Below are 15,094 nucleotides of genomic sequence, written 5' to 3'. Positions count from 1 at the left end.
TTTCCTTCGTCATTATAGTAGGGGCAGAATTTAATGCAGTATCAAGGTCACTAAGGGTTTCAACGTAACGTAAACGTTGCAAATAAATTAGGTGAGTAGGCCTAATTTGTTCGTAAAAAAAGAAACATAGAAAAAGTAGTAAAATTCACTCCTTACTTTTTTAACTTTTCCTTCGTCATTATAGTAGGGGCAGAATTTAATGCAGTATCAAGGTCACTAAGGGTTTCAACGTAACGTAAAAGTTGCAAATAAATAAGGTGAGTAATTTGTTCGTAAAAAAAAAGAAACATAGAAAAACTAGTAAAATTCACTCGTTACTTTTTTTTAACTTTTTCTTTGTTATTATAGTAGGGACAGAATTTAATGCAGTATCAAGATCACTAAGGGTTTCAACGTAACGTAAACGTTGCAAATAAATGAGGTGAGTAATTTGTTCGTAAAAAAAATAAATATAGAAAAACTAGTAAAATTCACTCGATACTTTTTTTAAACTTTTACTTTGTCATTATAGTAGGCGCAAAATTTAATGCAGTATCAAGGTCACCGAGGGAAAGGGGGCGAGAAGTTTTATCCAATCATAATGCGAGCCTCGCAGTCTGGCCTAGTACAGATTCCCATGTGTCCGCTGAGGCGGGCTAATTTCTTTTCTCTCTGATGTATTACTGCGACCTTGAGATACCTTTAGTGACAATGCCTACTATAGTCACTTATGACTATGTTTAGGAAAAATAAAATGTGACAAACTATAGCTACTTGTCATTAGTTTTTCTTGTCACTAGTACAAACAGTCGGTTTAAGAAACAGACTCCCAGAGTAAACACATCGATATGCGTTCTCACGACGATGTCTGTGAGTGTTTGGAAGTTCCTGGATTTCATATTCTGCTAACAGCACAGAGAAGCAACACCAGGAAATAGCACACAATTTCCCAGGATGGAAGGGAGATTCGCTTTCATGGGAATGAGTCGATCTGATAGGCGATGCCTTGAGTCTAACCTGTGCACTTGAGGCCTTGATGGGTGATGCCGTGCAGCATGGATCCGCAGTGATCGCAGAAAGTCGGGGTCAAGTACGAGAATGTCTCCCACTTGTGCATAGCGACCGCCGCCTGGTAGAGATCAAAACACGAGAAAAGAACACCGAAACATTTAGCAAGCAGGTTAAGTACAAAGGGAAAGGGGGCGCACACCAGGGCCAGGGAGCACAAAAAGGCACACATCACTCCCATTAATGTCAGGAACTTTGGGAAGAGGTCAACAAACTTTGTACATTTAAGAAAAAAAAATCGTGAGAGAAAAAAATGCGTGTGAAAAAAAAGTGTTAAAAGTGTGGTTACCAGATAAGAGGGACAAGGGCCCACCTCATCCTGGCAAAACGGCGAGGAAAAAAAATTAGTGCAAGCTGATGACTAAAATGGCTTCCGAGTGAGACTTCCTAGACGAAAGGTGATGAAAAAAAGTAGTTTAGAAAAAGTATTCAAAATTTTACTTCATCTTCTATAGAAACTAAATATTAATCTTTCAAGTTTTACTTTCGATCCTTCAGTTTCATCGTTTTCTGCTGCAGTGTAATTGTTAACATGAGTAGAGTAAACTCAGAATTCGATACAGTGTTCCCTTTTTACTTTGCGACCGCGCAGTAACTAAAAGGTATCGCGCAGTGAAGCGACGCAGCTGAAATATTAATTTTGAACGCTGATGGAAACACTTTTTTAAGTTCCGCACAGTCGACGATTCGTGGAAAAACTGTTCCCTCAGAAAAATATCAGATCCGCGCAACTATCTAAAAAGGAGTTCAAGCAATGTTATCTGTCTGTATCGTCCCAGGAAACATACAGAACAATTTAATATAAGTGAATGTTATTGTATGTTTTCAACGAACATAGTTAAGCTACATTTATATTATAAATTCGTGCAGACAGAATTTAGAAGTAGGAAGAATAAAATGTTATTTACACTTCTGAAAACTGTGTATATACTAATGCATTTTGTGAGTAACAGAAGTCTACAACTATTAGGTGGTGAATGCCTACAGCATCTCTACACAAAGCCATATTTAGCAAAAGCTGATCGAGCAAAATCTCTACTGCTATTACTTAATATAATTTGCCAATGAGGTAAACCCTCTGCTGGCGACCTCCGGTAAACCGAGACTGAGTGACAGACCACGCCACTAACTTCGTCCAGAAGCAGAGCTTTAGAAGTGACTTGGTCTGCTCTCAATCTAAGTGTGATAGTCAAGAAACACAGCATTCCAAAACAGTAGGGAAGAAAGGACACAAAAAAGTTATATTACAACTGCGCCATGGTCAGTAAATGACGTTGTCATCATGGTGGCCATCTCAGCAGGCTCGCCAACTGCAGTCATCCAGTGTTGCAGCTAGAGTAAAAGGCAAGCAATACACACTTTCACACAGAAAGAGAATCAAGATATGGAAAGCGGGAGAGAAGAAAACCAGAACCAGAACAGATCTAGAGAAAAATATGAAAGAGAGAAAGACACTCCATTCGCAACAAGCCAAGTAGGAAGGAAGGGCCAGACCACGCTATAGCCAACACGCACATGCCGCCAGCAAACGGTCCGAAATCGCGCAATACAGACAGCAGTTAGTGTTAGTTCAAACTGTGACCAACCTTGCATCGCTCCACCGTGGTGTGGTGTCGTGCTGAAATAGCCTAATTTCATTTTTATCACTGCTATCGTTTATGGGAGAACTAAGTTTGCTTTTATTTGAAACGAAAGCTCTAGGTTCCGTTTCTGCGTTAATTCTATGTTTACAGGATTAGAGGCTTGGAGAAGGTATGCATTACTCACATTCCTGCTACTACAGCAACTTACATAGGATCTAATTATAAAATTATATAAACTACTAGTATAATGTCTTAATTTTAGCTTCAATTATTCCCACTTCCCAAAGGCCTATAATTTAAGATTTGTTCAATGTATTGCTGACGCCAGGGTTTTTGGCGCGTGTCCTTGAGTACAATGCACAGTCTGCGAGCATCTGTTGACAGTGTAGCTCAAAATGGTACCTCCTCCTATACACGTCACGTTAGTAATCTGCCAACCACAGTTGTCAGTCTTGCTGCTCAGACTGCGGCAAAAGTAAGATACTCGCACTTAACTTTCCTCCTGTGTGTCCTTGAGTAAAATGTCCAATCAGTGAGTTTCTGCTGGCACTGCAGCTGAGAACGGTACCTCCTCCTAAACACGCGTCACATCAACAACCTGTCAATCACAAGTGCCAGCTTTATCGCTACAAAAGTAGACACTCGCACTTAAGTTTCCCATTACTTATTTCACATCCCAAAATCGGTGGCGCGCCCTATACTCCCATTCATTTAAATATACAGTATTTCCTCGAAATTTCATTATTATATTTTTCTTGCTCAACAACTAAAATGTATCAAGACTTGCATAATTTGCCTTAAATTTCCTTTCAAAAGAATTGTATCTTGTGCACTGTGTTGTCTACAACAGTAGCCTTAGGGGAGAGTCGGGTAGTATCGGACATCGGGTAATATCAGACAGTGAGTTTCTTTCATCTACCACACGATGATAGTACCTGATTGACATGGTTACGTTTCTGTAATGTCGGATAGAGAAACGTAACCATGTCATTCAGGTACTACCATATGGTGGTAGATGAAAGAAACGCACTGTCCGATACTACCCGACTCTCCCCTACGACTCTATGCCGACTATGAAGTCTATTGGAATGTTTAAAGTTAGTTCATAAAATTTAATAAAGTTGCCAGGAGTTTCTCATTTAACGATTTTGTCTACGTCTTTGAATTGACTTTGTCATGACGCTCGAAATGTTCTGTATATATTTTCTCTTTATAAATTAAATTTTTGTCATGGACAGCATTTAAAACAATTTTTAATCAAGAGATGCAAACGAATCATGAAGAATGGAAAAACAAAGTTACACCACAAAAGGTGGTATTGTTTGTGCTTCAGCAAATTGCATTTGCCTATTAGTAGTACTTAGAGTGCAAATATATCTTCAGTATTCCAACTCATAATGCAAATGTTGAGCATTTTTTTCTCATTAATGGGTGTTTAATGGTCAAAAGAACGAAGCACGTTGGATACGACCAATACAGGAGAATCTATATTACAATATAAATGGAACTTACTGTAGACTACAAGTGCAAGAAATTTTACAAGCAATTTCTTCAAAATAAGGAAATGTTAAGGAAGCTAAATATTAAGCGAAATGAGTTATAATTTACGAATACTTATAACTTATATTTTAAGAAAAACTATAATTTTTAGCATGACTATGTCGCATGTATAGTACATATGCAAGAGAAATTCAAAAGAATTGAAAATCCATGATATAAATAATGTTGATAATGATAAAGATTTCTGCTACCGCTTAAATTTATAATCTGATCTGTTATAGCGCGTAAACGTGTAAACATAAAAAATTTAATTACACAAATCGGAACTCTCTTCCGTCTAAGATCTAAGAATAAAGGATTCGCTTCTGCAGCCGTAAGTGGAAACCGAAGTCTTATATAGATATGTACTATAATTTTTCCTTTTCTTCACATTATATGTAACATTGCAATTTATTTATATTTTATACAAAAAGGATTTAGGGAAACGCAAATAAGTACCTACACATTTTATTACTTTTGACGCAACTTTCATATTTTAAAATTAAATTACATTCATTTCATGAGTATTTTAATACAGAACTGTCTTGAAAACATACTTTTCTATTGGAATATTTTACATTTCATTAGGCTCAATTTTCCTTTCATCTTGTTTCTAAGAATCCAGGATTCGTTTCTTAAGAGTAAACTACATATCAAAGGAATACTGAAAGACGTGTAACGGTTTCAGTTCTGTGCCTTTAGTGCAATATTATTATTACTCTATTTGTACTTTTATGTAAAAGCGATTCAGACAAAAATAAATGTAAACAAACAAATCAACTAGCAAATAAAAATGACTTCATAATTACAGAAACAACTTACAAATTTTAAAATGAATTTACAGGCACTAGACGAATATTTAAAAGAAAAATAAAGCTTTTACTTGAATATCTGAGTTTCATTTCATTCTACTTAAGTTTCCCCTTCGTATCCTTTTCCATTAACCAAAGGCTAACATAAAAACAGTAACGTATGCAGCCTACAAAAAGAACTTCATAAAACCATACAATTGTTTTATTTTCTAATTTTTTTGTGTAACATAGTTCTTATTATTGCATTTATATGTGCTCATTAAATAAGAAAGATTTAAAGTTAATAAACGACAATACATAAACTATGTATTATTTACGCAAATATTTCACATTTTAAAACGCAATTGAGATAATTAAATGTACGGTTACACATACTACATCCTCTTACCCCGCAAGGACCATACTCCCCTCGCAGGGATCTTCTCGTGAAATGTGGACAGTATATACATTAATTATATCTTTTTCTGTCGTAATATTTCGCATTCATTTTCACTAGTCTGAAGTTTTCTTACATTTTGTTTTATATGAAGCAAAAATTCGCTTTCGTGGAGTAACATGAATAATGAATAAGAGTTATAAAAGCACTCAACTGTTTCTTTTTTTACACATATTGTATATTTAAATTATTTTCTTCTTGATGTTACTACGTATTTCGCTGTTGCCACAATTATCTCTTTTGTGTTCCGACAGCGAGAAACAGCTTCGGTCATTTAGTGCGCTACTTATCCGACAGATGTCTGGTCTGTCGCTTTAGATTTCTGATGATTTATGTAGTGTTAAAGAATTATTTAGAAAGCAATTCGTAGATCTTTGCTATTGGTACTATACCGGAATTTGCGTGCAGATACTTCGGAAATTACGAAAAACCTAAGTGAGGATTAGCCAGCCCTTGGGATCGAACCTCGGACCTCCCGGATACATGGAATGCGTGCTAAAGATGATTTTACCGTATTCGGTTTCATTTGTGTAAATACAATTGAAGAGTTCGCGGGAAAAACGATGAATGTCACAGTTTTGTTAAGGTTGATGTCATTATCTAATTCAGTGGATCACTACGAAATTTGATGTTGTTCTTATGAAAAATGGTAAAAAGGAGAATTATCACCACGAATACAGTAATCCTTTCCTTTATTTTCTATAGAAACAGCACTACATATTGCAGTTATAGACTCAATTAGATCATTATCTAATCCTTAACAGAAGTGTGACATTCATCGTTCTTCCCGCGAACTCTTCAATTGAAGATAGGCCTACATAATAGTACATTATGCAACGAGCCTATAATGATAGTAATTAAGAATCGAGTATGGATATTTATGAAACGAGCGCAAGCGAGTTTCATAATTTTCATACGAGCTTCTTAATTACCATTATAGGCGAGTTTCATACGACTTTTTATGCTCGACCATATTTCTAACTTGAAATTACCGGTATTCAGATGTATACATTTTATTTGTAACTGACAAGATCGGAAGTGACCTTGTTCTAGGTCGTGAATTGTGAGATGTGCGCAGACGCGAAAGTATTGATTTTTTCCGAGGAACAATAATGTCATTGACCTTGACGTAGTCCCGTTAAACTTGATAATATTATATTATAACCTTGATTATTGAATTCGACATTAAAAAACGAGATGACAAATTGAATTTATTTGAATATGATTTACAATTAACGCTAATTATTATAGTAACAGAACATAACCTTCTGCGACAGTATTGGATTTCCAGCCTCCGTGACTTTTCGCTAATTCTCTTTCGACTGCATATCCGAGAATAATCGATACTTGCGGTTTTTTAACGGTACCAATCTGACTTGTCATTGGCTGAACACATGTAAGCTGAGTTATCATTGGCTGAAGACCTGTATTTTAATGAGTAGGTGTACTTTAATGACATGCATTAAAGGACTGCTACCAGATGTATAATTAGTACATTTCGGCATGGTCGAGCATAAACGTAAATAACCAACAATTTACTTAGTTTTATACATTACTTACGGATTTTAAGTTAAAAAAGCTCATTGAATAATTAATATTAGGAGATATGAATACAATAGACATAAAAACAGGTTCTATCGGAATATAAAAACGACATAAATAACGATGGAATATGCCTGTTAATACAAAACCTCGTATTGTAGTTAATGATTGGATATACGAGTTCTTGGCGCTTTAGTTTGTTAACACAAAATCTGGTAAGTGGTCAATGTGAGCTTTTGGTAGTTATATTTTGTGGAAGTGCCTGATTACGCTCCATTAACATTTTTATGCTCGACCATGCCGAAATGTAGTAATTATACACCTGGTAGCAGTCCTTTAATGCATGTCATTAAAGTACATCTATTCATTAAAGTTCAGGTTTTCGATTATTCTCCGATATGCAATCGAAAGACAAATAGGGAAAAGTCACGGAGGCTGGAAATCCAATACTGTCGCAGAAGGTTATGTTCTGTTACTATAATAATTAGCGTTATTTGTAAATAACATTCAAATAAATTCAATTTGTCATTTCGTTTTTCAATTCTAAATCAATTTCCAGGTTATATCAAAATTAATGTTCATGTTGTTCTCTAGATTATACCAAGGTCAATGACACTTTCGTTCCTCGGAAAAAATCAATACTTTCGCGTCTGCACACATCTCACAATTTAGGTCAATTCCACTCCTCACTTACATAACCATAACATGAATACTTATGAATAATTTCAAGTTAGAACTATGGTCGAGCATAAAAAGTCGCATGAAACTTGCCTATAATGGTAATTAAGACGCTCGTATGAAAATTATGAAACTCGCTTGCGCTCGTTTCATAAACAAACATACTCGCGTCTTAATTACTACCATTATAGGCTCGTTGCATAACGTACTATTGTTCTTACTCAAAATTTTGTTTTCTGGAGTTACGAGGTTTGGGAATACCGACGATACATGTTTCCGCAAGAAATATAAGCCTATACGTGTACCTTGCTGAGGTAGCAGCGTGAGTAATGCAAATTTAAAGGTGAATTTAGGGACATGGCAGTCCGGAATTGATTAACTCTGGATTTTAGTGTTTCTATTAATGTTCTGGCTGGCAACAAGCGAGGTTGCTATGGTGGCGCGGGTTACCTTCGCACTTCATGCCCTGGTGGATGACGCCGTACAGCAGGGAGCCGCAGTGGTCGCAAAACGTAGGACTGCTGTATGTGTGCACCTTGAACCGATGCTTGGTCCGCGAATCCTGCGGGACACAACCACACGCACACTCGTACACAGCCATCACCTAAATATCCAACACCAAAGAAGCTCTGTGGGCGACTCCTTCAGCTGAAATACAAGACTTCGTTAATGGAATAAAAGTAAGAGTACATGCAGCGCACTCCACTTGGAGAGCACGTGACGAGGAGTTGGTGGTTTAGAGCAGTGTTTCTCAAACAAAGATATGTGTACCTTGGATGTACAACGAAACAATGCAAACAGGAGAAATTTGGAGGGAAGAAGGAGTAGACTTTCCTTCTGGTTGTCAGTACCTTCTGCCATTTCTTCCGCTGTTACGCAGTCTAATGTAATAAAATCGAACGACATGAGAATATTATTTCGTGATCACGCGTTTAATAGGACATGATTTATCATATGAGGCGTTATGAATAATAAGATCAGACTGAACAATTATCCTTTTCCATTCGCCGTAATGCTACCGTAGAATCAACAGTGTCACAGAGGCAGGGCAAAATTAAATTCTGCAACAAGTTCGTCCCTGCTATTTGGAATAGAAAGAAATCCCGTGTTTTATCAAGCAGCCAATTCAATTTAGTCGTCCTTAAATCCAATCAAGCTTCTTTTATCGGTCATATCCATAGCGCCTCAGATCGTGACGTACTTTAGCTTACGTTAGTTATGGTAGACACACGTTAGTGCTTAGCGATCTACGGTTTTTTTACACATAAATATTTCCTTGTTTTCGTTATTATTTAAGGGGTTAGGTACAGTTTACAGTAAAATTTTGGAAATATTCAACATTTTTTCCCTCCATTACTGTAAATGTTAAATGTTATATTTTATTTAACGACGCTCGCAACTGCAGAGGTTATATCAGCGTCGCCGGATGTGCCGGTATTTTGTCCCGCAGGAGTTCTTTTACATGCCAGTAAATCTACTGACATGAGCCTGTCGCATTTCAGCACACTTAAATGCCATCGACCTGGCCCGGGATCGAACCCGCAACCTTGGGCATAGAAGGCCAGCGCTATACCAATTCGCCAACCAAGTCGACTCCATTACTGTATCATGCACAATAATGAAAATCAGTATGTGCAAAACACTGTCCTTCTGCTATATGAAAAAAAAAATATTTTTGCACTTTAAAAAAATATTTACATTTTTTTCTTTCAAAATTTAGTTCACTGTGTAGTGATGAAGCGTTTCCCACATAACTCAAAAACTATTCAACATTCTGTGATGAAATTCTTTGTGTGTATTTATGCATGTCATATCTACAATATGATGCAAGATCACTTCTCTACCTTTGATAGATTGTCTGATACAAAATAAATTCATTTTAAAAAATGTTCAAATATCAGTATTTTCTTCTAACACAAAATGAAAAAAAAAAATTATTTATTAAGGAATGTAGTTGAAAGAGCATGATATTGTAAACATGAGTTTCAGCAATAAAATAAAAGAGAGAGAACATGAAAAAGTTAACAAGTTTATGAGTTATGAGGGGAAACGCTTCATTACTCTACAGTGAACTTCCAACATTTTGAATTTTGAACAAAAAATATAAACAATTTTTTTTTAAATCGTAAAAATATTTTTTTTTCATATAGCAGAAGGACAGTATTTTACACTTACCAATTTTTATTATTGTACAAGATACAGTAATGGAGGAAAAAAATGTTGCATATTTCCAAACATTTTACTGCTGTAAGCTGTACCTAACCCCTTAAGTTCTTATATACTTCGAATGACTACGATTATCCTTATGCATTTCAAGCGACTAAAGGCACTCATTTTTATCTCGCGTCTTTGAAATAGCTCTTGAATTGATGGAACAGACCCTACTTATGTGTTCTCCAAGTATGTTAAAGTCTCCTGACTAAATACTAATTTTTAATTATTTCCGTTGAGTAGTACAATCTTGTACTAAGTTTCGTTAATGTAAGAGATTCGAATTAATAACATCCAAGTTAGAACATCATCTCTTTAAGAAAGATGACAACGCAATGAAAGCAAAGGAAGTTGAGAGAGGAAAAATTTTGAAAAAGAACTAGTAATTATAATTTTGCTTCCTTCAACGTGTCAAGGGATTGACAAAATAGCTATGCGAGCTCAAAACTTATTGGTCACTTGTCTCACTAAAGAGATTAGATTGTAATTTCGAAAGAGAAGACACAAAAAGACCGAGTGCATCACAGAAATGTCCCGAAGTTATGATGAGCTGAAAAATGGTGTTCAACTTGCTAAGCCAATTCCTCTTGGCTCCCTTCCCAATTTAAAAACTAAATAATTTTTGTAATAATTTTATTTGTACTTTTCTTTCATAATTCTCTGGGGCACATCAAAAAAATTCTAAGCAATTGAGGGTGCCTTAAAAGAAAAAAGTTTGGGAAACACTGTCACATAACACATTCTTCTTACACATCGCTGAACACTACAAAGACTGTTACGGATTTTCATGCAATCAGACACACACAGTTACACACCAGCTATGAAAAAAGGCATAAGTATAAAATGGCTGTATAATAATTTTACGGTTAAATTGAAACCACATGAATATTTAGGAATGGCTTTATATCAGGTTATCCTCAAATTTCAGGATTAAATATTTTATTGAAAAGTTTCAAATCTTTCAAAGTAGACAATTTGAACACACTGTATCTCACTTGGAATGAATGATCTGAGACTTCAGTAAAGAATTTGGCTTCGCTTATTAGTTCTTGCCTTTCTCAATCCATCAATACTCCGCTACAACTGCATTATAATCTTATCATCTCCAAATATTGCCTGCAGTTAAAGAGAGAAAACCAATTGCTTAAGAAGAGCAGCTTACAAAGCAATACTTGCAACTATTACAGCAAAAACAGGCACATAATATTAATTAAACAGAAGATAATAACTAGTACAATAAGAGCTAAAATTATATTAGAGGGAAAACCTATTGAACAGAACAACTGCTTTAATTATCTCGGTTGCAACATATATTACAAATAAAAGAAATAAATTCAATTACATATGTGGTACAATAAGATGATGTTTAAATACTACGCGGAAAGACATCAAACTTAAACTTTACAAAGTGGTAACATTTTCTATGTTGATGTATGGTGCAGAATTTTGGGTTGTAAATAAGAAAGAAGAACGCAGAATAGAAGCTGCAGGAATGAGATTTTTTAGAGATTTGGCTGGATATACTTTATGAGATAGAAAAATAAATGATGACATTCGAAAAGAACTCAAAATATTCAAATTAACAGAAAAAATATCTCAATATAGGAACGATTGTATGGACCATCCAGAACGGATGGAAGATGATGGCATTGCAAAATTAATTTTAAATTATAAATCGAAAGGTGTAAGAAATATTGGCAGATCGAGAAGGAGATGGATACAACTATTGTAATTCATGAGACCGAAACGAGTCAGTTATGGCTTAAGTCCTCATGATGATGATGATGACTAGTGAATTATAAATTACATTTCAACCATGGGGTTTACTCAGCCTAATATAAATGAGTATCAGGGTTTTTTTTGGGGGGGGTAAAGGCGGGAAGCACGTAAGACTGACATCCCTACTGCCAGTAATGCCGATTTTCTGTACAGGAGGGAGCTTTAACCTCTCGCCATCCTGTGGGCATAATGGGGGTGATTTGACCTACCATAAAAAAGAAAGCTTTTCTGGAAATGTATATCATAAACCTATGAACTGTCAACTGCCCCAAACAAAGAAAAAAAGGTCCTCACAAGTTCGTATGTATACCTGTAAGCATGTATACCAGTGTGCGCATAAATGTGTAAGTACGCCTGCACGCCCATTATGCATACACGTGTGCTTGTATGTATGTATGTATGTATGTATGTATGTATGTATGTACACTACCAAAAAGTAATTGGGCACTGTTTTTGCCCCCTTTAGAACCTCGTGGTACCACCTCTTGTTGCTATAACAGCAGCCACCCGGTCACGCATGCTCTCCACTAGTTTGTGTAGGATATCCACTGGAATGCGTCGCCATTCCTCTTGTAACATGGCACTCAGTTGGACAGTGCAAGTCGTCCCCACGTTTCGGCGGCTACTATGCAGTTGTATGCATACAATAATGTTCACCGGTTGAAATGGCCTGCACAGAGTCCTGATCTCAATCCCACTGAGCACCTTTGGTACGAATTGGACCGGCGATTGAGGTCTCGGGAGATGCAGCCAACTTCCATTGTCCAACTGAGTGCCATGTTGCAAGAGGACTGGCGACGCATTCCAGTGGATATCCTACACAAACTAGTGGAGAACGTGACTGCTTACAGGTATACATACGAACTTGTGAGGATCTTTTTCTTTGTTTGGAACAGTTGACAGTTCATAGGTATATGATATACATTTCCAGAAAAAACTTTCTTTTTTATGGTAGGTCAAATCACCCCCATTATGCCCACAGGATGGCGGGAGGTTAAAGCTCCCTCCTGTACAGAAAATCGCATTAATGGCAGTAGGGATGTCAGTCTACGTGCTTCCCGCCTTTACCTCCCCCCCCCCCAAAAAAAACCCTGATACTCATTTATATTAGGCTGAGTAAACCCCATGGTTGAAATGTAATTTATAATTCACTAGTCATCATCATCATCATGAGGACTTAAGCCATAACTGACTCGTTTCGGTCTCATGAATTACAATAGTTGTATCCATCTCCTTCTCGATCTGCCAATATTTCTTACACCTTTCGATTTATAATTTAAAATTAATTTTGCAATGCCATCATCTTCCATCCGTTCTGGATGGTCCATACAATCGTTCCTATATTGAGATATTTTTTCTGTTAATTTGAATATTTTGAGTTCTTTTCGAATGTCATCATTTATTTTTCTATCTCATAAAGTATATCCAGCCAAATCTCTAAAAAATCTCATTCCTGCAGCTTCTATTCTGCGTTCTTCTTTCTTATTTACAACCCAAAATTCTGCACCATACATCAACATAGAAAATGTTACCACTTTGTAAAGTTTAAGTTTGATGTCTTTCCGCGTAGTATTTAAACATCATCTTAGTGTACCACATATGTAATTGAATTTATTTCTTTTATTTGTAATATATGTTGCAACCGAGATAATTAAAGCAGTCGTTCTGTTCAATAGGTTTTTCCTCTAATATAATTGTAGTTCTTGTTATACTAGTTATTATCTCCTGTATAATTAATATTATGTGCCTGTTTTTGCTGTAATAGTATGTATGTGTGTATGTATGTATGTATGTATGTATGTATGTATGTATAATGGCGCTATAAGCGTTCGTTTTTGTGTAACGTTTTTAGAACAGGTCTGGAGGAGGAATGTTTGACATCCATTGTGTATTACACCAAGCAGTGGACATGGAGATGGTGTGTGCTTCACCGAGTGGCACTTGGAACAGGTCAGCCATTCAGACCGTTTTACGGCACAGGATTTGGAAGTGAGACATTCAAAGGTGGAGCTGCGTGGTGGAGTCTGTTTATGAGTGTATTAAACAAGTCCGAGCTCGTAAATGCGACTTACTCATTCAGTAAAAACAATATTCTGTGGCCTCATATTTTGGCGGTCCCGAAGTTCGTCTCACAAGGTCGGCCATACTCAGCCTGATGTAGTTTACCTTATTTGTAACTGAAAGAATGTCGCGACGGAATCTTAAAGCAGGACATCCAGATTGTCTAACTTTCGTCACCATTATCAACAGAGACAACAATAAACCAATGAAAGCAAAGTAGCCTATATTATAAGGTGAGAGGCCGCTATTACTTAAAAGAAAGATGATAATGATAAAGGAAATATATTAGAAAATCGTACTACAATAAATTATATTTGGTTATGATCAGGCTTCGAGACTTTGGACCCGATACAATAAGTTTACTGTGCATGCACTATAGGTTGTTGACTCGCTGCAGGCAGATAGAGATGTGTTGTGGTAACAACGTTGCTATTTAGAGTAGAGTAAGGTAGTATGGGGAAACACACGTATGTGCATTCTGAAAGTAAATATACATTACACAATGATAATGTCAAAAGAATGTGAAAAGCTAGTCAGAGCAACATGGGAAGCGTTCTTGCAACACTGCAACATCTGCATCACTTTAATATTAAATGAAAATCCTTATGTAAATAGTATGCGACCTTTGATGTCTGAACTTAATTCTTCCTGTCAACATCTAAGTCTCCCTTGTCCAGTTGAACTTCGTAAATATCTGCCTAGGAAATTAAGAGAGGAATTAAGAAATGCAGAATTCGAATCATGGAAAGTAATGCCTGGAAGAGGCAGAGGTGTAGAATTGTACAGCCAAGTATCTAAAGCCAACTCCTGGATTTTTAATAAGTCTGGACTATCTACATCTGAATGGGTAACCTGCCTCAAAATGAATGCCAATTTAGCAGCAGTTAGAGGAGTACCTGGTCGCTCTTTGGACGGATCCCGGTGCAGACATGGCTGCCCGGAGACTGAAACCCTTGTCCACGTCCAAGGTCAGTGTAACAGAGGTTTACTCCTCCGAAATGCCAGACACCATCATGTTCGATCCTTAATTGCAACTGCTTTAAGAAAAAAGTCTTGGATAGTAGAAGAGGAAGTTTTTTGCCTTGCTACTAATGGCTCCTCTAGACGTATTGACATCATAGCGTATTCCCAGACTACCAAGAAAGGATATATAATTGATCCTACCATAAGGATTGAAACGGGGAGTAGCCAGCCAGAGGATGTCAATCAAGAAAAGATCAACATTTATCTGCAAACAGTTGATTACTTCAAAGCAAAATACCAGCTTGAAGACATTGAGGTGACTGGTCTTCTTATTGCAACTCGTGGTGTTATTCCCAAGTTCTCTGAGAGCTTCAGGAAGACTTTTGAACTACCACAGACACTTACTGCTGACATCATAACTTCAGTTTTGAAACGCTCTTGCC

At 36.5% G+C, this 15,094-nt stretch overlaps 1 protein-coding gene across 13 annotated transcripts in view; it reads right to left on the bottom strand.

The window, feature by feature from the left end:
- Positions 1–15,094, bottom strand: part of Pkc53E (Protein C kinase 53E) — a 1,131,865-nt gene that overhangs the window by 339,450 nt on the left and 777,321 nt on the right. For 11 of the 13 annotated variants that reach the window (XM_069833059.1, XM_069833063.1, XM_069833061.1 and 8 more), the window contains exon 4: positions 997–1,108. In XM_069833059.1, coding sequence (XP_069689160.1) covers positions 997–1,108 — 112 coding nt within the window. Of the gene's footprint in view, positions 1–996; positions 1,109–8,087; positions 8,200–15,094 lie in introns of all 13 variants that reach the window. The other 2 variants (XM_069833060.1, XM_069833072.1) reach the window with 1 other exon arrangement.

The sequence above is a fragment of the Periplaneta americana genome, chromosome 8, assembly GCF_040183065.1.
Source record: "Periplaneta americana isolate PAMFEO1 chromosome 8, P.americana_PAMFEO1_priV1, whole genome shotgun sequence".
Taxonomy (NCBI): Eukaryota; Metazoa; Arthropoda; class Insecta; order Blattodea; family Blattidae; genus Periplaneta; species Periplaneta americana.
This window is presented reverse-complemented; position numbering and strand designations above follow the sequence as displayed.